Source organism: Pan troglodytes, chromosome 10, assembly GCF_028858775.2.
Source record: "Pan troglodytes isolate AG18354 chromosome 10, NHGRI_mPanTro3-v2.0_pri, whole genome shotgun sequence".
NCBI classification, from domain to species: Eukaryota; Metazoa; Chordata; class Mammalia; order Primates; family Hominidae; genus Pan; species Pan troglodytes.
In genome coordinates this window covers 9,967,304-9,990,028 of record NC_072408.2, presented here as the reverse complement: position 1 = coordinate 9,990,028, position 22,725 = coordinate 9,967,304, and the positions used below count along the sequence as shown (strand labels likewise).

Genomic DNA, 22,725 nt, shown 5'->3' with positions numbered 1-22,725 from the left:
GCACCACTGTACTCTAGCCTGGGTGACAGAGTGAGACCCTGTCTCTCAAGAAAAAAAAAAAGGCCAGGCACGGTGGCTCATGCCTGTAATCCCAGCACTTTGGAAGGCCAAGGCGGGCGGATCACGAGGTCAGGAGATTGAGACCATCCTAGCTAACACAGTGAAACCCTGTTTCTATTAAAACTACAAAAAATTAGCCGGGCATGGTGGCAGGCGCCTGTGGTCCCAGCTACTCGGGAGGCTGAGGCAGGAGAATGGTGTGAACCCGGGAGGCAGAGCTTGCAGTGAGCCAAGACTGTACCACTGCATTCCAGCCTGGGCGACAGAGTGAGACTCTGTCTCAAAAAAAAAAAAAAAAAAAAAAGGCTGGGTGCAGTGGCTCACGCCGATAATCCCAGCACTTTGGGAGGCCGAGGCGGGTGGATCACATGAGGTCAGGAGTTCGAGACCAGCCTGGCCAACATGGTAAAACCCCGTTTGTACTAAAAATACAAAAATTAGCTGAGCGTGGTGGTACACACCTGTAATCCCAGCTACTCGGGAGGCTGAGGCAGGAGAATTGCCTGAACCCAGGAGGTGGAGGTTGCAGTGAGCCGAGATCGCGCCACTGCACTCCAGCCTGATGACAGGGCGAGACTCTGTCTCAAAAAAAAAAAAAAAAAAAAATTATCCAGGTGTGGTGGTGCACACCTGCAGCTCCAGCTACTCAGGAGGCTGAGGAAGGAGGATCACTTGAGCTCAGGAACCTGAAGCTGCAGTGAGCCACGATCGTGCCATTGCAGTCCAGCCTGGGTGACAAAACAAGACCCTGTCTCAAAAAACAAAACAAAACAATCTTTTGAGGCCAACACAACCATAGTTTCCCAGTTCTTTATTTCCATTTAGGGGTGTGTGTGTTAGGGGGCAGGAGAGGTTACAGGAATTGAGGCTACACACAATCTATGGCCCACCCCAGAAAAGTATGCCACCTGAACAGCTCTAGGTTACACATGCCTGACTTTGGCTCTTTGAATTTGCCCATTACAAATGGGACATGTTTTGAAAACAGCCCAAGATGGTGGAGTTTTGGAGAATCTAACTTCAGACCTCATGTTTAATCAGGGGCCAAATAAAAAGACAATGTGAACTCTTGGGGCCTTTCCTCCTCTAGCAAGGCCTTTTGATCTTGAGGTGTATGTCGGAACCACGAAGGATGGTGGGGCCTGAGGGGGCAGAGCCTGAAGGGGCTGCTCCCCACTCTGGGCCTCCAGTGCCCTCAAGTGATGGCTAAGCTCTAGAGAAGGGAGGTCCCTGTATGGAGCCTCTCCACCATTTGTATCTGGGTAGCTGCCCTTTACAGGGGCTCACGACGTTAACCAAGTGGCTTCAAACCCCACTTCCGCAAATTGCTTTATGATCTCCTCTTGGGGGTACAGCCAACATCCCCTTCCTCTTCCCAGAATACATTGAACTAATACTCTCAAGAAATTTAGTTCTAAAGGCAACAGAGATAAACAGGTGAACAGTAAGGAAAAGTTAGAAACAAATTGGAATTTATTTGAATCTTTGATTTCTGGCTGGGCGCAGTGGCTCACGCCTGTAATCCCAGCTACTTTTGGGAGGCCAAGGCAGGCCAAGGTTCGCTTGAACCTGGGAGGCAGAGGTTGCAGTGAGCCGAGATTGTGTCACTGCACTCCAGCCTGGACAATAAGAGTGAAACTCCGTCTCAAAAAAAAAGAAAAAAAATTTTTTATTTTTTAATTGTTATAATTGTTATGGGACTTTCTGGTGAGAATATCAGATCACAGAAGCATAAAACTGGTTTTTTTAAAATCAAACCTTCTATTACTTGGTGTTTCTCATTTCTTTTCTTTCTGTTTTTTTGTTGTTTGTTTGAGACAGGGTCTCACTCTGTTGCCCAAGCTGGAGTACCGTAGTGTGATCATGGCTCACTGCAGCCTCAACTTCCTAGGCTCAAGTAATCCTCTCGCCTCAGTCTCCTGAGTAGCCGGGACTACAAGCATGCACCACCACACCTGGCTAATTTTTTCTATTTTTTTGTAAAGACGGAGTCTCCCTGTGTTGCCCAGGCTGGTCTCAAACTCCTAGGCTCAAATGATCCTTCCATCTCAGCCTCCCAAAGTGCTGAGATTACAGGCGTGAGCCATCACACCCGGCCAGTGCCTACATTGTTCTAAGTTTTGAGAATATAGCAGTGGAAAAAACAGATTAAAACATTCCTATCCCTATGGAGCTTATAGTAATGGAGCTTACAACTCAGGTGAAAAAAAATGGTAGTATATCTAACATTGTAGAAGTGAGTGTGTAATAGTGTAATTCTTTTAGATAAGTACAATCTCAAAAAAGCTGGTGCTATAAACCTATAAAAAAAGGGAATGCTTTTAAACAAAGAAGGCAATCAGATAAAATGGAAAATAATGTATATCTGAAGGTGTTTTGTTAATTTACTGTTTAAAAGTGTGGCCTGGTGAGGTTGCTTACACCTGTAATTCCAGCACTTTGGGACACTGAGGCCAGTGTACTGCTTGAAGCCAGAGGTTTGAGAACAGGCTGGTTAACACAGTGAGACCTCATCTCTACAAAACTTTAAAAAAATTAGCCAGACATGGTGGCAGGCACCTGTAGTCCCAGCTACGCAGGAGGTTGGGGCAGTAGGATCATTTGAGCCCAGGAGTTCAAGGCTGCAGTGAGCTACGATTGCACCACTGCACTCCAGCCTGGGCAACAGAGTGAGACCCTGTCTCTATAAAAAACAAAAAAATTTTAAAAATTCCTCCTCTAATTTTCTCATAAAATTGGACTGCTTGGCAGTTCATGAAGAAACACGAAAGCCCAGAAAACATAATACAAATTTATGAGAATAACTCTTTCCTCCCCAGAGAGGGTAGAGCCAAAAAAGGCCTCATAAAATACCTTCTGCATCACAGCACTAGGGGGCGGTGGGAAATAAGTACAGGACAGTTAAGGAACTGTGAAGCAGGGAGGCCGAGCAGGAAGATAGGGCAGAGGGTAGAAGGGGGCAATACAGTGCTTTGCATTAGAACTATGAAATAGATAATAAATGAAAAGATAAAGTCTGCAAAAAAAAGAGCTTCAGACACTATTCCCTTTAATGGTCCACCGGAGAATCCTCTACATACTTTAGTCAATGCATCTCATTACATTTTATTATCCGGTGACTATTACACAGCTTGATTATGAGCTATCTGAGGACTGGAACTCTCTCGCTCATTTTTGAATTCCTAGAATGTAGTAGAGTCCTTGGTGCATAATGAGCAGTTCAGTAAAGATTTGCAGAAAAACAGAATAAAATACTAACACCACCACTAACACTTAAGTGAGCACTAAACTGTGTGCCAGGCATTGTTTTACCTGCTTGACCTGTGGTAATTTATTTAAAAAACGAGAAGGGCTGGGCACGATGGCTCAGGCCTGTAGTCCCAGCACTTTGGGCCAACATGGTGAAACCCCACCTCTACTAAAAACACAAAAATTAGTCGGGCGTGGTGGCGGGCGCCTGTAATCCCAGCTACTTGGGAGGCTGAAGTAGGAGAATCGCTCGAGCCCCGGAGGCGGAGGTTGCGGTGAGCCGAAATCAAGCCACTGCACTCCAGCCTGGGCGACAGACGGAGACTGTCTCAAAAAACAAACAAACAAAACCTCCCAAGGAACAAAACCAACCACGAACACTGAAGCTATCAATAAAGTTTTTCTCTTTAGCGCTCCAAACTAGCCACAGCGCGCATGCTCACGCTCACGTGGCACGCTCAGGCGGCCTCTTCCACTTCCCTTGCCCCGTCCCTGCACAGATCCAGGCTGTCTCTTGCGGTGCGCATGCACCTACCGTATCGTTATCAACGTCTCCGAGGCAGATTGCGTGCGGGAAGAGGCTCCCGCTGAACTCCAGCGCCACGCGCTGCACGTAGCTAACTGACCTCATGGCACCTCCAAGAGCAGAGGGAGCGGAGAGGCCCAGTAAATATTCCCTGAACCCCCGTCGCGACAGCCGCCAGAGCGGAAGGCCACCTAAGGCAGAAAGTTACGTCACTGCCTGAACCTCCAATCTCTGCCTCTTCCTCCTTTAACCTTACAGAGGAGGCGGGTCTTCCGGGCTTGGAGGCGGGCTTCCCAACTCTGATGTGAGTGACAGGCCCACGGGCCACTCCTTTTCTCCACAGGGCTGCAGCCCGTGGGTAAACCAACCCTGACGGGGCCGATCTGTTCCCTTGGCAACAGGGCTCCCAAGGGCTTGACCTAATAACCTTGACCTTTTTCCTTTGTTTCCCTGGCAATGAAGATTCCTAGCCATCAGACCATTCCTGAGAATCTTACTAATCTTCGTAATAACTGATAATTGCATGGTTTTGAAAAGTGTTTTTAAAAAACTACCCATTAGGAGTGAAAACAATGTAGTGAGTTGCAATCAGCATAGAAAAAATTAAATACGATAATAATATACCAAGTGACTCCCAGGTAGTAAGGTAAGTACAGTTTTTGTGAAACTCTTGTTTCAATTGTATATACTTATATGTGTATACTGGCTTATAATGTAAAAAAAATTTTTTTTTTCAGTGTATGTGTTTTCTGGTCAATAGTTTAAAAGCCACCTGCTGCAAAGCACATTTCACATATTTCACATAATTAGTTCAGCCACTATGCGAGCTTTTTTTTTTTTTTTGGCTGAGGAAAACAGGTTCAGCAAGATTAAGTAAAATGGCAGAAGGAAGGATTGTGGGGCGGGGTGCGTGCTCAAACCAGAATTGTTTGATCCCAAACCCTAGGGCCTCTCCATCATTTACTATCATAGTTCGTAGGAGTCTTCAGGCTGGAAGTGAAGGTTGCCTGGATTCCGGATCTGCTCTGTCTTGTGGCCCCCCAGCACAAAGCTCTTGCATCTCAACTTCAGTAGCCTTACTCTTGTAGCACAGATGGGACTGTCACTCTCACTCTCATGGCTGGCTTCTTGGGATACTTTCTTTCCATGTTGAATCCAGTTCTGCCTTTCTTTGGGGTGCCTCATCAATCAGGGCAATATTTATGAAATCATACAGGTGTTCAATACATTTTTAGATTTAGGTCTAAAAACCCAGGCTGACTCGCACTTGGTGTTTCAAAAAAAAAAAAAAAATGATTCTACCTTATCTGGGATTTTGGACCAGGGGCTGTTCCTTTTTATCTTTTTTTTTTTTTTTTTTGAGACGGAGTCTCGCTCTGTTGCCAGGCTGTAGTGCGGTGGCGCGATCTCGGCTCACTGCAACCTCTGCCTCCCAGGTTCAAGCAATTCTCCTGCCTCAGCCTCCCGAGTAGCGGAGACTACAGGCGAGCGCCACCACGCCCAGCTAATTTTTTTTTTTTTTTTTTTTTTTTTTTTTTGAGACGGAGTCTCGCTCTGTCACCCAGGCTGGAGTGCAGTGGTGCGATCTCGGCTCGCTGCAAGCTCCGCCTCCCGAGCTCAAGCCATTCTCCTGCCTCAGCCTCCGGAGTAGCTGGGACTACAAGCGCCCGCTACCACTCCCGGAGAATTTTTTGTATTTTTAGTAGAGACGGCGTTTCACCGTGTTAGCCAGGATGGTCTCGATCTCCTGACCTCGTGATCCACCCGCCTCGGCCTTCCAAAGTGCTGGGATTACAGGCATGAGCCACCGGCGCCCGGCCTCCCAGCTAATTTTTGTACTTTTAGTAGAGACGGGGTTTCACCATGTTGGCCAGAATGGTCTTGATCTCTTGACTTCTTGATCTGCCCGCCTCGGCCTCCCGAAGTGCTGGAATTACAGGCGTGAGCCACTGCGCCCGGCCCCTTTTTTTCTTTTTCTTTCTTTTTTTTCTTTGAGAGTCTTGCTCTGTCACCCAGGCTGGAGTGCAGTGGTGCGATCTGGGCTCATTGCAACCTCCGCCTCCCAGGCTCGAGATCTTCTGTCTCAGCCTCCCAGGTAGATGGGATTACAAGCGTGAGCCACCATGCCCGGCTTGTCCCTACTTTCTATGTCTGTACATAGTGGGAGGAGGCTGGAGGGCAAGACCTTTTCTTGGGGTAAGGGGGTGGCAGATTTTTTCCTGGATGTCCCAGTGGATCTGACAGCCAGGTAAGAAAGAACAGCAGGTCAGAACAGTAAACTGGAGGAAGTCTGGACAAATACTGGAGACTGCAGATATATTCTGAGGCTGAACTGTGTTACAAGTTCATATTTCTGGTTGTGTACTGTGGGATGGCCAGGTCCATTAAAAGGCACTGGGTCCCACAGGTATTCCTGGTGCTTTGAATACATTTTCTCATTTACAGAGCAGCTGCATGCTCCCTCACCCCGTGTTCTACCCCATCTCTATTCTCTCATCCTAGTTCAAATCCTAAGCTTCATATTAGGCCTTTAAGGGGTGGGAAAACCAAAACCAGTATCAAAATGTTCACCTCTAGGTTGGCTGTGGAGGCTCATGCCTGTAATTCCACCACTTTTGGAGACTGAGGCAGGCAGATCACTTGAGCTCAGGAGTTCAAGACCAGCCTGGACAACATGGCAAAACCATGACTCCACCAAAAATGCAAAAATTAGCTGGGCATAGTGGTGCATGCCTGTGGTCCCAGCTACTCAGGAGGCTGAGGCGGGAAGATCTCCTGAGCCCAAGAGGCAGAGGTTGCAGTGAGCCAAGGTGGTGCCACTGCCCTCCAGGCTGGGTGAAAGTGAGACTCTGTCTCCAAAAAAAAAAAAAAAAAAAGTTTACCTCTGAAGTGGTTTTTTCTTTCTTTCTTTTTTTTTTTTCCTGAGGCAGTCTCCCTCTGTCACCCAGGCTGGAGTGCAATGACACGATCTCGGCTCACTGCAACCTCCGCCTCCCGGGTTCAAGTGATTCTCCTGCCTTAGTCTCCTGAGTAGCTGGGACTACAGGAGACTGCCACCACGCCCAGCCAATTGTTTTTGTATTTTTAGTAAAGATGGGGTTTCACCATATTGGCCAGGCTGGTCTTGAACTCCTGACCTTGTGATCCACCTGCCTCGGCCTCCCAAAGGCTGGGATTATAGGCATGAGCCACCGCACCCGGCCTCTGAAGTGGTTTTAAAAGAAATATATTACTAAATAACTCAGAACAAGAGATGAGATCACCCAGCTTCTTTCATCAGGTGCCTTGGCCTGACCCAGTTATCTAAGATCAGACCCCAACCCAGGATTCCCCAGTGCCTTAGTTTTATCTTCCTCATCATTTGGGTTTCTTGGTCTGGATCTTTCTGTGACACGGGGTGTCTGTTTTTAATTGTAGAATATGTTTGCCATGAAGGTCATGTAATTATGATCACAACTTCTTTTTTACTTTTTTTTTTTTTTGAGACGGAGTCTCGCTCTGTCGCCTAGGCTGGAGTGCAGTGGCACGATCTCGGCTCACTGCAAGCTCTGCCCTCCGGGTTCACACCATTCTCCTGCCTCAGCCTCCCGAGTAGCTGAGACTACAGGCACCCGCCACCACACCTGGCTAATTTTTTGTATTTTTAGTAGAGAAGGGGTTTCACTGTGTTAGCCAGGATGGTCTCAATCTCCTGACCTCATGATCCGCCCACCTCGGCCTCCCAAAGTGCTGGGATTACAGGCGTGAGCCACTGCGTCCGGCCTTCTTTTTCACTTTTTTGAGAGTTTCACTCTTCTTGCCCAGGCTGGAGTGCAATGGTGCGATCTTGGCTCACCGCAACCTCCGCCTCCCGGGTTCAAGCGATTCTCCTGCCTCAGCCTCCCGAGTAGCTGGGATTACAGGTGTCCACGACCATGCCCAGATAATTTTTTTTGTAGTAGAGACAGGGTTTCACCATGTTGGCCAGGCTGGTCTTGAACTCTTGACCTCAGGTGATCAAAGTGTTCGGCCTCCCAAAGTGCTGGGATTACAGGCCACCATGCCTAGACGTATGATCACAACTTCTATACCACGCTTTTTGGCTTTTGTCAAGAGAGCCAAATAAAGTTAGGCAGGAAAGATAGGTCTCCAAGAAATAGGGCACAAGTGAAGTCCTTCCATGCCTGTGCCTCTCCCCACCTTGCATCAGTTACTTTAAGTCCAGTGAGTGTTTTGTATGACTAGGCATTGTAAAGCCATACGGACAGATCCCTGGCTCCACAAAGAGCACTCCTGGTCTTGGTCCCTTTCTAGTTGGAACGTTGCTAGGTCTCTTTGGGCACCATCTAAACTCCATCTTGTCTAAGCCAAGCACTCTTTCTGCTGGTTTTTGTCTTGCTCCCCAAAACTGTCTAATTAGGGTATCTTCCTGGTTAGGTGACATGGATACAGTTGTATGGGTGGCATATTCTTTACAAACAATAGAAATCTCCATAGGAGGGGATGGGGGGATTAAGTGGGGAGCGTTTCTTTCTTTCTTTTTTTTTTTTAAGATGGAGTCTTGCTCTGTCGCCCAGGCTGAAGTGCAGTGGCGCAATCTTGGCTCACTGCAAGCTCCACCTCCCAGGTTCACACCATTCTCCTGCCTCAGCCTCCCCAGTAACTGGGACTACAGGCTCCCGCCACCACACCCAGCTGATTTTTTTTGTGTGTGTGTATTTTTAGTAGAGACGGGGTTTCACCGTGTTAGCCAGGATGGTCTTGATCTCCTGACCTCGTGATCCGCCTGCCTTGGCCTCCCACAGTGCTGGGATTACAGGCGGGAGCCACCACGCCCGGCCAGTGGGAAGCATTTCTAGGAAGATTCTTTGTCTACTTCATCCTCCGACAGTAGACAGAATGGTTTCTGTTTGCCCAGGGTGCCCAGGTAAGAATCAGGGTCTCCAAGTATCTTTCAAAACATGAGGCCCAGAGCCTCACCACCTTGGGGGCAGGGTCCAGGGCTTAATGGGCTCGGTTTGGCTTGTATCACCATTTCCCCCTCCCCTCTCTCATTCATGGTACACCTTAGCATATTAAAGTGTCGGAAAAGTTAGGTTTTTTGTCCTAGAAACTGGCAGAGTAGTGTGGGGCAGCTCTGCACTGAGAGAAATGCTGTTATTCAGAGCTCTACTAAGTCTCACTGCCTTCCTCAAGTTTGCCCCTGTTAAAATGCACCACCAACTCGGGGATGCTTTAATCCTAGAACTAACTCATCAGGGTTGTCTGCTCAAGACTACTGATGGATGAGAAGTTCACTGTCGCTGTGTCACTTAAACATTAGGAGATAGGGTTAAAACACAAAGAATGAGGAAGACGTTTTGGAACTAGATAACACTGTAAAGACTAAATGGCCACCAAACTGTTGAATTTAAAATGGTTAACTTTGTTTCACCTAAAAATGTGAATTTCACCTAAAAAAATACAAATCAGTTTATGTCTGATGCACTTCTAAAACAGGAGACTGAAGATTCAATGGAATATAGAATATACATGCTGATCCTCTCTTCTAGCCACAGGACCCTCGACATTCACAAAGGCATTGCTTTTTCTTGATCATCCCTGAGACCGTTCACTCTTACTTTGCCTCTCAAATTGGTATAGCATGGCAGGGCACAATGGCTCATGCCTGTAATCCCAGCACTTTAGGAGGCTTAGGCAGGCAGATCTCCTGAGGTCAGGAGTTCGAGACCAGCCTGGCCAACATGGTGAAACCCCTTCTCTATTAAAAGTACAAAAATTAGCTGGGCATGGTAGTAGGCACTTGTAATCCCAGCTACTCAGGAGGCTGAAGCAGGATTATTGCTTGAACCTGGGAGGCACATGTTGCGGTGAGCTGAGATTGCGCCATTGCACTCCAGCCTGGGCAACAAGAGCTACACTCTGTCCAAAAAAAAAAAAAAAAAAAAAAAGCTGGGCATGGTGCCATGTGCCTGTAGTCCCTCCCAGCTACTCCGGAGGCTGAGTTGGGAGGATCTCTTGAGCCCAGGAGGTTGAGGCTGCAGTGAGCTGTAATTGCATCAGTGCACTGAGCCTGGGCAAAATAGTGAGACCCTGTCTTAAACAAACAAACAAAAAAACAAAAAAACAAACAAAAAAAAAATAGGCTGGGCGCAGTGGCTCACGCCTGTAATTCCAGCACTTTGGGAGGCCAAGGCGGGTGGATCACCTGAGGTCAGGAGTTCAAGACCAGCCTGATCAATATGGCAAAACCCTGTCTCTACTAAAAATACAAAAATTAGCCAGGCGTGGTGGCGTGCGCCTGTGGTCCCAGCCACTTGGAAGGCTGAGAGAGAATTGCTTGAACCTGGGACGTGGAGGTTCCAGTGAGCCAAGATTGCGCCACTGCACTCCAGCCTGGGGAACACAGCAAGACTCCATCTCCAAAAAAAAAAAAGAAAATAAATTAGATTAAAAAAAATTGGTAGTGTTATTTAGCACAGGATAAATTAATGTTTTTATTATTCCTAGGTTTTCTAACTGGGGATAGTTAATGCATCCACATTATCTGAGGTTGGCAAACAGCTGGGGAACTGTAGCCATAAGGCAGCAATAATGAATTCCAGAAAGAGAACAAATTTTCCTTACTTACAATGTCCAGACTCTTACATTGGTTGTATTCAGCACTGCCCTTAGTGCATTGTCATTTCAACTTGTTATAAGGTTCTGAGGTGTTTTGCATTTGGAAAGGGAAAATTAGTCACTGAGACGTAAGAGGAATAAGGTTTGAGAAGTTCTGCTTTCTAACTTTTTTTCCAGTAATGACATTTTCTAAAAAGATACTACACTTTACTAGTCCTGCATAAAGTGCCTTTCACATATTTTTTCTCCAATGGAAATGGAATACAGTCCTCCATTCACCCTCAGGATGGCGAAGCTGGTATAGAGTGAGGACAAGGGTTAAGTGCACTTTGCCAAGCCTTGCAGGGTTTTGTGGGCCATGATAAGGATTCTTTAGCCTAAATGGGATGGGTAATCATTGAAAGTGATTTAAGTACTCGGAGGGACACGACTGGGATGCAGTACAGAGTGAACTGCAGGAGGGGCAGGAGGGAATCCCAGATAGGAGCCTTTTGCAGGAGAGCAGGCTGGAGTGCATGGTGATGGGAGGGAGCGGTACTAGTATGGAGGGAGTAGAAATACTTGGGAGATAAAATTCATGGAACTTGATGTTAGAACCAGCACTAGGGCAAGATAAACCCTATTTTAAATTTTTCTAGAGACCACCTGCAAAGCTTGTTAAAAGCTCACAGTACTGCTTGCTACTAGCTTTTCTTTCTTCAGGCACATTTCTCTGCATATAGAAAGATTTAAGTGTTGGTAGGCAGGGACAACTGACTGGGAAATGAACTTGTAGCACTGACCCAGGGCAGACTTGAGTATGTGGCAGGATTATTTTTAGGCTGAAAGACTTGTAGGCATTTTAACAAAACATCCTCACTAGACAGTTTTAATGTTACATAAACTAAGACTTATCTCTAGATGTTCCACGGTTAAATGCAGTTTTACATTCTTGGAATCCTACAGGATGCGGAGCTGGAAGAAACCTCAGGAATGCTTTCGATTTTGCAGATGAGGACAGAAGCCCAGGACTTGCCAAAGGAACCTCATGGGAGAGTCTGGATTAGTTCAGAGACCTCACCTTTCCATTTAACTTCTGAGTCTTGGTTTTCTTATCTGTAAATAGGGTTATTAAAGTTATACCTTCTTTGTAGGATGGTTGCAAGGATTCAGTTTCACTCATGTGATGCTGTCAGTACAGTGCTAGGCTTACTCCATAAATGCTTGAGTTAGTGATTATTGTTGGCTGCAGGCGTTAAGAATCTACTACTTTTGAAATACCAAGAGGACCCAGACACAAACCACAAACACAGGGCTGTGATGTGAGGTAAGCCCAGTAAGAAAGCAGTTACACAGGGACTTTTTTAAAAAAGAGACGGTCTCACTCTCTTGCCCAGGCTGGCGTGCAGTGGCACAGTCACAGTTCTCTGCATCCTTGGTGTCTTGGGCTCAAGGGATACTCACACGGGGAGACTTGTACACCCCAATTTTAATCCTGGCTCCAGCATCAGCTGTGTTGTATGACTTGGTGAAAAATTTCACACAGAAATACATCTTCCACCATTATACATTTCTTCTGGAAGGAACTATACAGGCATGTGGCTAAGCAGACAACCACATCGCTGTTGGGAAAGGACTGGAGAGCTCACAGTAGGAGAGAGGGATGAGGGCAGACATGGGCTCTGGCCTGGAGCCAGGATTATCTGGAGGCAGCTCAGCATGACTGGCTTGTGCTGCCTGGCTTCTCCCAGGGCCCCATCATGCCATAGGAGTTAAGGGTCAAAGCATAGTTAGAAAAAAAGCACAAGCCTTTTCCTGTTAAGGCTGAGAAGGAAGCTGGACGTGAACACACTGCTTTAGTCTTAACCTTAATCATGTAAGTTATCTGACAGGAGGAGGTCAGTGACACCAGGAGTTTCACCTTGTTAACAAACCAAAATGCAGATACCTCTGCCAGATCAGAGGTAGGCAGAAGACCAATTTCAACTTCAAAATGAACATGCATGGTGTCCCAGTCTTCTAGATCTTTATACTTTCGTCTTCCTAAGTGTCAGGGAAGAAAACCAGAGGCACTAAAAACTGCCAGGTTGCTGGAGGGAGGGAGTGCTGGGAACCTTGGGCGAAGCCATAGACACAAATCCCAGCGGCAGCCTGTGCAGTGCTCAGGAAGCCAAGCATGGTGGGGCTGCTTCCTGCCCAACTATGGCATCTACATGAGATGCTGCACTTATTTAAGCTCAACTGGGACTAAGTGGGTGACCCCTTGATTGTGCCACTACCCATTATGTACCCACCCATACCCACCCCTCCAAGGCTGAACAGAAAGGGTTGTCTGACACCCAGGTTTTATTGTTTCCACTTTATTGCTCAAGCACGGAACTTGAGGCAAGCCTGGACCTTCAGCAACGTGCAGAGAAGAGGCTGAGGGGATTTTGGGACACAACCTGGCCGAGAGGGGAAACTGACAGGGGAAATACCAGAACAGGGAACAGGGGGTGGTCACCATGACACCAGAAGACATCATCAGCCACACCGTCGGGGGTGAGGAAGGGAACAGAGAGAAGAAATGGCATAGCAGTGGTTTTTCCCATGTCCCTAGCACCCACATGGAGGCCACGTTTGGAAATGGACTGGGAGAGGGAAAGGATGAGGAAAACGGCTGCCCAGGAGTCTCCCTCTCCACCCTGGGTTCTTATCAGACCCCATCCCTACCACCTGCCTCTTCTACCCTTAGAAAATGGACCTAACAGAGGGAGCAAAATAAATTAACATTCTGATGAATATATATGGATGGACATATGTTCATGTGCAATGGAGGAAGGGAAGAGGGGGTGACACCAGCTAAAATGATTCCCCAACTCAATCCCCCAGCCTACACCTTTCCCCCTTCCCCTAAAGCCACCATCCAACCAGATAGAAAAATAAAGGTCTAATTCACTCAAAATTCTTCAGTTTTTACAAAACTAACAGGGTGGAGTGGGGAGACTGGGGGGCAGGCAGCCGCAGGAGTAGGGCTGGTGGAGAGGGGCTATGCTTCTGTCTCCACCTGAGACTGGCTCCCTGCCGTGTTGCTCTTCTGCTCCTCCTTCATCTCTGTGTCAGTGGGATGGTCTCCTGAGGAAGCCTCTGCCTTGGCCTGCAAGGAAGAGGAACAGCAAACGGGCTGACTTCCCAAGTGAAAAAACACACACTTAATTTCTAGCAGAATTACATAGATACACCCATTCTCCTACATCTGTCCTAAAACTATACCTGTATAGGCCAAGCCTGGTGGCTTATGCCTGTAATCCCAGCACTTTGGGAGGCTGAGGTGGTCAGACTGCTTGAGCCCAGAAGTTTGAGATCAGCCTGGGCAACATGGTGAAACCTCATCTCAACAAAAATTACAAAAATTAGCTGGGCGTGGTGGCATGCACCTGTGGTCCCAGCTACTCGGGAGGCTGAGACAAGAGGATCACTTGAGCCCTGGAGGCAGAGGTTACAGTGAACTGAGACTGTGCCACTGCACTCCAGCCTGGGTGGCAGGGCAAGAGACACTGTCTCAAACAAAACAAAACAGAACACTTGTATATGTACAAATTATGAACTCACAAGGTTATTCACTGCAATGCTGTTCTAAGCAGCACTGTCCCATATGGTAGCCACTACTGTAAGTGGCTAGTTCAAACTCGTGTTTTTAGTGCAAAATATACATTGGATTTTGAAGATGGTTTGAAAAATACACAAATGCAACTAAAATTTAATTCCATTTGTTTTTCACCTTTTTAACATGGTTACCAGAAAATTTTGAATTACATGTGGTTGATACTATATTTCTACTGGACAGTGCTGGTTTAGAACACTGTTTAAGACTGGCTGGGTGTGGTGGCTCACACCTGTAATCCCACCACTTTGGGAGGCAGGGGTGGGCAGATCACTAAAGTCAGGAGTTCGAGAGCCTGGTCAACATGATGAAACTTCGTCTGTACTAAAAATACAAAAGTTAGCCGGGTGTGGTGGCGGGCACCTGTAATCCCAGCTACTCGGGAGGCCGAGGCAGGAGAATCGCTTGAACCCAGGAGGTGGAGTTTGCAGTGAGCCAAGATCATGCCATTGCACTCCAGCCTGGGCAATAAGAACGAAACTCTGTCTCAGAAAAAAAAAAAAAAAAAAAACAACCACTGGAAGACTAAAAAGGGACTGATTGACTAAGATAAGCCATATCCATACAATGGAATACTATGTAAGCCTAAGAAAGAATGTAAAAGTTCTTTAAATACGGATGTAAAATAAGCCTCCAGCTACTATTACGTGAAAAAAGCATAGTATGCGCCAAATCATAGGTGGAGCACGTTGCCTCGTGTTAGGGGAAAGGGAGGAAGCAACAGGAACCTCTGCCTGTGCCTTGACGCAATACACTGGACCATCCAAGACCCCGAAGGGGCAGCTGCTTCTGGTGGGGGAGGCAGACTTGACTGTATGCTTTGGTACAGTTTGAATTTAACTAAGTGTATTATTTATTTAATCACACACAAAAAGCATCTAGCTTTTCTTTTTTTGAGATGGGGTCTCATTTTGTCACTCAGGCTGGGGTGCAGTGGTGCCATCCTAAGTCACTGAGGTCTCTCTACCTACTGGGTTCAAGTGATCCTCCCACTTTGGCCCTGCAAAGTGCCGGGATTGCAGGTGTGAGCCACTGCGCCTGGCCCACAAGAAAACATAAATCGGGAATTACACTCAGGGTAACCAACCCAACTTCTGGGGCTTGTGGGTAGGTTTCCCGCACTGATCACAGAACACTGGCCCCAACAGCAGGAACACGTGCTCCTTAATGCTCCAGGGAAAAGGCAACTTCTGGTTTCCGGGATTGGCACAGACAACCAAAGGCACAAAGAGCCCACAGTAGCCAGGTTAAGTGGAGGGATGCTATTCCAACTGTTCCCCACCCCAATCCTCACCTTGTTCTCCTCCTCAGCCAGCCTCTCAAACATATTGGCATAGAGCTTCTTCTCCCGGGCAAGCTGCCTTCGGATCCGCTGCTGGCACACAGCCAGCTGGGTCTTGGCGGCTTTGTTGTTGGGGTAGAGCTGCAGGACCTTCTGGAAATCAGCCCGTGCCAGTTCAAAGTCATTCACGGCCAGGTGGGCCTCTCCCCGGCGGAAGAGGCCCTTCTCGTTGTTGCTGTCCAGTTCTAGGGCCTAAAGAATGCAGAGAGGAAGCCACATCGTGGGAGCTCAGGGCTTGTAGCTCATCTGGCCTAGACTGGTTCCAAAGGTACCCCTCAGGAGGATGAGGAGGAATGCAAGTGGCTGGCTGCACCCCAGGAAGAACAAGGCCTGGGGCATTAAATGGAACAATCCAGGGTCTAGGAAGGAACCTCATTTAATCCAACAGGCAGAGAGGGAAGACAGCAGGTCTTTGGATGAAATAAAGACTTCAGACATTAACATTCACTTTAGAATAAAGCAAGTAGGTAAGCGGAGAGGCTAAGAACCAAGGTGGAAGAAAACTCTTTAAGTGATTCTTCCCATTCCATGTCCTCCTACTTCTTGCCAACTGCTTCCCACCAAAGCTAAGGTTCTTGCTGTGAATACTTGCATCCGTGCCTTTGGTCTGTAACCTCAGAGCTCCCACTGATCCACCCTGCTATCCCTGCCCTAGTCACCAAGGGGAAGTTTCAGACATGCTGGCAGCTCACCCAACTCTGCCTGTGAATGCTGCTTCCATGACCTCTGAGGGGGCCTCACCTTGTTACAGCTTTCAATGGCAGCAGAGAAGGCCTGTAGTTTCAGATGACACATGGCCAGGTTGAGGTGAGAGGCCAGTCGAAGGGCCTGTGCTTTCTGTGCTTCCTCATTGGAAAAACTAGACTCATATTCCAGCCAAGACACGATCTTCTTATACTGTAGTAAAGCTTGCTTGTATTTACCTTCCTGGAATGGGAGAGAGGCTCAGGCACCTGGCACAGTTTCAGTGGTACTAGGCTCTTATACCCTGCAGACATCAGTGACACATGGCCACAAGAGGTTCCTGCTCCCACCCTTCCCACTGGCAAGGCCAGCAAGCTCACATATATGAAGTGAAGATGGCAGGTGCCAACCTGTCCACTTCTTGGCAGAAAATGATCTCAGTCACCAAGGGAAGGGGAGGCTCAGAGCAACTCTTCCTGGGAGTTGCTGTCCTTAGGACAGTGACTGTTGGCTCACCTTGAAGTACACAGTGCCCCGCTCTTTCACTATGGTGCTCTGTTCCAGCTTCTCTTCTGAATTCATCTCCCAAGACTCCTTGGCCTGCCACACCCCAGGAGAGAAACAAAGTTGTCAGCTACCCCAGAGTCACGTACAGGGTGGAACTTGACTTTAGATGGGAAGACCCTGAGCAAACTTACCTTTTCAAAACTCTTGAGGTGTAATTCATATTTCAGCTCAGCATTTGGTGGGATTTGGAACTTTTCCTTCCCAACACTGCCAAAAGCATAGCTGGAGGGGTGAAAAACACTATGTATCATCTTGGCAACACTTAACCTGCTCCAGGCTGAAAAGGCTTCCTGTCCATTTCCTAGAAAGTACCTTCCCATCCCTTGAGACTTGGTTCAAATGTTTGGCAAATCTTCCCTGGCCTCTTCACACTGTCAGATGGTCCCTCAGCATCCTTCATACCCTTCTAATAACTTATAGCCAGGCAGCAGTGTGATTACTAATTTAAATAGCACCTCACTAAACAATGAGCTAGAATTAGAAGGCAGAAACAATGTTCTATTAGTCTCTGAACCCCTAGGAATTTTCAGCAGTGCCTGGCATGTAGTAGCTGTTTCAGTAATGACTGAATGAATTAATGGGAGAGGAAAATCTTGATGGCAGAGGAGAGAATCTGTAGCAACTATGACTGAAAAGACTGGGCTTAGATCCAAGGAGATGTAGACAATTGGGCCATACTTCTAAGTACACTGAGGATATCATAATGGTGTATGTTTGGTGTGGCCAGAGTTAAAAAGGATACAAACAGCTGGTTCTACAATTCATTTTATATCTTTGATCTTGGTTTGCCTGCCTGCCTACTCTACGAAGTGCCCACCCCTCACCTGGGCTTGAGGTACACAATGGAATGTTCTCCTTTCTCCATGCGCTGAATGGCCCTCTCCAGACCATAAGGCAGATCCAGGTTCTCCCCCTCGCCAATCTCAAAGCGGAGCTCCCGCTGGTCAAAGAGCTGGTCCTTGTAGTACCCTTCCAGTGCAACTGGCATGAAAGAGAGGCAGTGTACCAGAGTTGTAAGAGGGCAGGTGACTGAGGAAGGATGCCATCAGCCTCCCTGCATCACCCCCATCATCCCAAGATTCTCCTGTGTTCTCAAATCTGGAGTGATATGAAGAGAATATGGTCCAACCCATCATTTTATGGACAAGAAGATAGGCTCGGAGAAGGGAAGTGACTTGCCCAAAGCCACACAAGGCCTAAATATCAGAATGAGAATTGAAAGCCCAGACTGTACTGTCTCACCCTCCACGATAGCGCCCTCATTGGGCTTAGCATAGCCTTCACCGCGAGTCTGTATTCTGCGAATGATTCCGCCATCTTCCTCTTCCGTCAGATCTTCTCCCTTAAACTCAAACAACTCCACCTGTGGGACAAGATGTGACACAGTTCCTTCCCATGCTAACTCATAGGCAGTGAAACACAATCTTTCTCATCCGAGAGAGTCCCTACTAACTGCCACGCCGGATCTGACCACAAGGGCAGTCACAAGGAGTTGGGTAGAGTGGCACTTTTTTTCAGTTCTTGGGAGCTGCCCTAATCTCAACTGTGGTAGAGGTGGGCAGACTACACAGATTTCAGTTAAGCTGAGGAGAGCAATCTATTTGCTACCTGCTCTACTAACACGGACATATCAGGACGCGTCCCAGATAATCCTAATTCACACTACCTGATAAGCCCAACCTGGTAGATATTAGAAATGATTACCCAACATCTCTCAGCAGTTTCTCAGTATTCAAGGGCCCACGGATTGGCTCAACCATTTTCAGATTGAACAATGTCAAGTTCTATCTCCTCAGTGAAGCCTTTTCTCAGCCCTTGACCCACAGGGGAGCTACTGCTCCCTCTTCTGGTCTCTAGAGCACCAATATTCTGTACTGCCATTTATAACGGGACATAGTTTCTGACATCCCGACTCCTTTCAGTATTCTTCTGGGTACCGCTCTGGAGATAAAGATGCCTTAACCCCGACCATGCTTTGAGTCTGGAGAGGGGCTTGTGCCTGCCTCTTCCCACCTGAAGCTTCTATTACTTCCATTACTAGCAGCAGCAGAGCCCTCTGCATTTCTCCTCCCATAAGGCCAGACCCTCAGCCTTGGCTACATTGTCTCCAAGAAGCAGGAAGGGCTGGAGGGCAGCCAGGCATTGGGCTGAGATAAGGCCTGGCTCTTAGCCTGGATCTCAGTGACCAAACACTCACCTCAAATACAAGCGTGGCATTGGGGGGAATCTTTGGAGGACTGCCTGCTGAACCGTAGGCATATTCTGGTTTGCAGGTGATGTGGCACACCTCCCCCACCTTCATGGTGGCTATGGCAATGTCCCAAGCCTTGATGACCTCCCCTGCAGGTACAGAAGCAAACAGGACCGCCTTAGCAGGGTTCTGATTCTGGGCTCAAACAGTGCTCCTGAAGAGTTACTGCACCACACTCATGGGGGAGCTGGACATCCTTTAGAAATGGGACCAGAAGGTGAGGTACCTGGTTGTATTAAGTGCTACCAGGTCTAAGAACTGTAAAAGATCACGTGACCCTGAACAAAAGAGTTTAAGATGCAAGACAGTCCACCTTTGAAGGGGGAGTAAGGTGTTGGGAGGTGATGAGGAGAAGGGGAGACAGAGATCAATATAGTTACAGAACGGTAGAAAAAAAAAAAGAGTGACCGAAAGAGTTAACAGACTGTGATAAACCATTCCTCACTGAGCTTGGTCCTGAGAAAATGGTTTCTGCTTGTGACAGCTTGTGTCCACCTTGAACCTATCCTACCAGCCCACTGACCACGCCTACCTTTTCCCAGGTCAAAGGAGAATTTGTCCTTGCGATCCAGACTGGAGTCAAACTTTGTGCCATCTAATAGCCAGCCAGTGTAGTGGACAAAGACTCGGTCCCCAATCATGGGCATCTCTGTACCTGTGCCCTCTCTCTTGATGACCTGGGAGGAAGGGGGAGAAAGTGAGTACCCCAGGGTTTGGGGCAGAAAGGGGCACCAGCACTGCCTGCAAGCCTCCAGAGGGAACATAAAGGGACTTCTCTGTGTTCATGCTCCTCTGCCTACTTGTCCCTCCAGATTCAGTTACTAGCAGCTTGGCTTAGGAGTCAACTAACCTTCTTGTCTTTCTTGAGGTGCAGCAAGACTTGGTTTGAAAAAGGAGACAAAAGGCTGAGAGATCTGAGTTCAAGTTTCCGCTGTATGGTAAGTTTTTAAAATTCTCCACACTTTATTTGTAAAGCAGTGATGATAATCCCTATCTCCTACAGTTGTTGGAAGATTAGACCAGTAAAAGGTTGAATAATAGATTATTATTATAATCGGCAAAGGGGGAAGTTATTTATGCCACACTTCCTCCTTCTTCCTTCATGCCAGTGGTCATCAGACTAAGGTCTGGTTTGGAGACAGGAGAACGAGAGGTGTATGAGTGAAGAGAATAGAAACCGTTCAAAACAGGTAAGGAAGAAACCAGGTTATAGGTGAACCCGGAGGCTCTCCATGGGACCTTAAACTTTGACTTGGGAGCTGAGTATTCCTCTGGTAGTAAGTCCAGGGCTGGAGTATTTCCCAGAAACGTAAAGGCTTCTTTAGCGCCACCTGGTAGGTGTGTGGTTACCCTCCAAGGGAAAGCTTCCACGAAGAATAGACAGGGGCTTTGAGGAGTAGAAAGGTAAAAGGGAAGGAATGATGGATCAAAGGGGAAATGAGCCTTCCTGGAATAACAATCTCGTAGAAAACAGCAGGACGCTGGAGCGAGAAGGGGAAGTCACATGCCACAGGAGAGCCGCTGGAGCAGACGCTTGAGGTCCCCAGTAATCTGGTGCAAAGACAGATGCACTTCTGGACCAGGTAAAGGCCCCCTGAGGTGGGTGCCGCACACGCGGAGCTCAGCGGTGGGAAGCCAGGATGAGGAGGAGCAGCGGATGGAGAGAAGGCATAAGACGCAGGCTGGGAATTCACCATCTCTGATTCTCCCTGGAACCTGCTCCGACCCAAGGCAGGTTGTCCTGGCCCAGGTCAAGATGCCCTCCCCGCAGCTCCCCAGGCTATTTGTAGTCGAGCGGTCACTCGGCGGCAGGCTCCACAGCAGAGCGCCTCCTCCCCGCCCCACACCCCGCAGCCCTGGCTCCGGGAGGCGGCGGAGGGGGGAGGGGACTACAGCTCCCGGCATGCCCCGCGCCCGGCCTCCCCGGGGCCGAGGGAGGGGGCGCCGCGCGGCGAGTGGGGACCTCGCTGGGTCCCGGCGTCGGCAGGGGACCCCGGGAGGGCGCCGGAACCCTGTCGCGCCTGTGTCGCACAAAGGCCGAAGGGCCAGGAAAGCACTGTGGGGAGTCGCTCCCCGTCCTGGCCCGTGTTCCACCGCCCGGGTGGGCGAGCCCTGGCACCGCCACCAACGAGGCGGCCCGCGGCTGGCAGCTCCGCTGGGGCCGCGGGGTCGGGGGCGGCGTGGCGTGGGAGGCCCGGCCTGGCCCCGGGCTGCGGCTCGGGTGCCCGCGGCGGTCGCCTCGCCCCGCCCCTCTCCGCCGCCCCGCGCGCGCCGGGGTGGGCACTGCAATCCCGACCCCCTGCCCGGGCCCGGGCGCTGCGGGCTGGGGAGCCTGGGGCCTCGGCCCGCGCACCTAGGCCGCACCCCTGCCGAGCGCATGGCCGGCCTCGGTGCCTTAAACGACGCAGCCCGGTCCGGGACGGCGATGCCACCGGCCCCCGGCGGGACGGCCGCGAGGCTGCAAAGGCGGCCGCCTCGACCCGTGCCCGGCCGCGGGCTCCGGGCGCGGCGGAAGGGCGGCCCGCGGGGCCCCGGGTTCCGACGCCTCCGCAGGCCCCGCCGCCCCTCACCTTCAGCACGCCTTCGTCCTGTTTGGGGCTGATGTCCACTCCCTCCATGGGCAGCGGCGCCGACTGCGCCCCGCTCTCGGTCGCCTTCATCTCCTCGGCTGTCATCTCCGCGCGGCGCGCCGTTTATCCGGGAGCTGGTGCCGGCGCGAGCGCACTCTGGGCCGCGGGCGGGGGCGCTACCTGCGGGGCGTGCGGGAGGCCGGGCGCGGCGGCACTGACTGCGGACCGCGAGGAGGCTTGAGCACTTCTGCACGCGGCGCGAGAGCTGGGGTAGGTGGGTCAGGAGCGTCTCGGGGAGCGATTGGTCCCGCCCCGCCGCGAGGGAGGGGCTGGGAGGAGCGGGAGGGCGGACAGAGGGGGCGGGGTGCAGAACTTTCTAGAGACGGCGGGACTGAGCCGGTTCGGGCTCAGTGCTGCGGGCGCTTCGGAATTTTTTTTTCTTTTTTTTTCTGGTTCTTGCCTCCTTCTGGCTGCCTGCCCCCTCCCCCTTCTCCTGGGACCCTCGGACTCGGGATCTCCCCGGCGGCCTCCCCTGGCCCTTCCTCCCTCCCTCCCATCCCCGCCCGCTTCCCTGTCTAACCGGATTCTTCCAGATTCTTCTCGATCGATCTCCCGACATCACTCCACCAGTCCGCTGCGCCTGCGGCGGGGTGTGGGGAGCGCAGGCTGCGGGATGGCAGTGGCGGCGCCCCCTCCCCGGGACCGGCCGTCACCACGGGCGGCGTGGCCTCTCTGCTATGACCCGCGTAGACCCTTCCCTACCTGGGGGAAAGAGGGCAAGGGCGTGCGCGGGGAGCGGGGAGTGAGTGGACAGCGCTGCCCCGCTGCAGAGAGCCGGGGAAAGCGACCTCGATTTCCCCAGATCCGAGAAGCCCCGGCCGGGCAGCGATGCCTCGCTCAGCGCCTGCAGATGCTGCGAGCAGCGGGGTTGGCAAGGCATGGCCCGCCCAGCTCGGAACTCAGACGGGGCACACACTCAGGGGACCCTTCCCGGCGGTAATAAAACTGCCGTTTCCGCAAATGCTTACAAAGATGGGTTCCCCTCACGAAAAAAGTCACTCGGTTTTCCTAAAGGCCCACAGAAGGAGTATTTTCTTCTCAATGTTTGCTTCCCGAGTGTTTTTCGACAGGCTGTGGAGCGCGCAGGTGCCGGTGTCACCTAAGCTATGGTCGTGGGACCTAGAGAGCCATCTAGAGAGGGGCCTGGTTTTGCTCAGCACCTAACCCCAGTTTAGCACAGTGCCTGGTGAGTGA

The 22,725-nt window shown here is 49.8% G+C and overlaps 2 protein-coding genes and 1 long non-coding RNA gene across 16 annotated transcripts in view; 1 reads left to right on the top strand and 2 right to left on the bottom strand.

Moving 5' to 3' along the window:
* Positions 1–4,089, bottom strand: part of ITFG2 (integrin alpha FG-GAP repeat containing 2) — a 47,141-nt gene extending 43,052 nt beyond the window's left edge. For 9 of the 12 annotated variants that reach the window (XR_002938700.3, XR_010147727.1, XM_063784762.1 and 6 more), the window contains exon 1: positions 3,845–3,978. Coding sequence is in view for 9 of the 12 variants with exons in the window: in XM_063784762.1 (XP_063640832.1) it covers positions 3,845–3,940 (96 nt within the window). In the remaining 3 variants the exon portion in view is untranslated. 12 annotated transcript variants of the gene reach the window in all.
* Positions 4,090–4,137: 48 nt separating this feature from the next.
* On the top strand, positions 4,138–11,567 carry LOC104001402 (uncharacterized). The gene is made up of 2 exons (XR_001707766.4): positions 4,138–4,481; positions 11,381–11,567. It is a non-coding gene; the product is annotated as an uncharacterized LOC104001402 (long non-coding RNA).
* Positions 11,568–12,758: 1,191 nt separating this feature from the next.
* On the bottom strand, positions 12,759–22,048 carry FKBP4 (FKBP prolyl isomerase 4). 3 transcript variants are annotated; one of them, XM_508927.7, is made up of 10 exons: positions 21,472–22,048; positions 19,434–19,578; positions 18,848–18,990; positions 17,893–18,013; positions 17,475–17,631; positions 16,782–16,872; positions 16,600–16,683; positions 16,141–16,326; positions 15,352–15,591; positions 12,759–13,550 (listed from the first exon to the last, which is right to left on the bottom strand). In XM_508927.7, exons 1-10 carry the CDS (start codon positions 21,574–21,576, stop codon positions 13,443–13,445), a joined length of 1,380 nt encoding a protein of 459 aa, XP_508927.4. In that variant the 5' UTR covers positions 21,577–22,048; the 3' UTR covers positions 12,759–13,442. The 3 variants fall into 3 exon arrangements, with proteins under 3 accessions (XP_508927.4, XP_009422901.1, XP_063642306.1); XM_009424626.4 differs by lacking the exon at positions 21,472–22,048 and adding an exon at positions 19,752–20,801; XM_063786236.1 differs by lacking the exon at positions 19,434–19,578 and having other exon boundaries at positions 21,472–21,797.
* Between the last annotated feature and the right edge of the window lie 677 nt (positions 22,049–22,725).

Excerpts from the sequence above, each read along its gene's own strand:
- FKBP4 (XM_508927.7), bottom strand. The coding sequence starts at position 21,576 with ATGACAGCCGAGGAGATGAAGGCGACCGAGAGCGGGGCGCAGTCGGCG. Across the intron at positions 18,014-18,847 it reads ATGCCACGCTTGTATTTGAG|GTGGAGTTGTTTGAGTTTAA; the intron begins GTGAGTGTTTGG and ends CTTGTCCCACAG. Across the intron at positions 16,873-17,474 it reads ATTGTGTACCTCAAGCCCAG|CTATGCTTTTGGCAGTGTTG; the intron begins GTGAGGGGTGGG and ends TCACCCCTCCAG.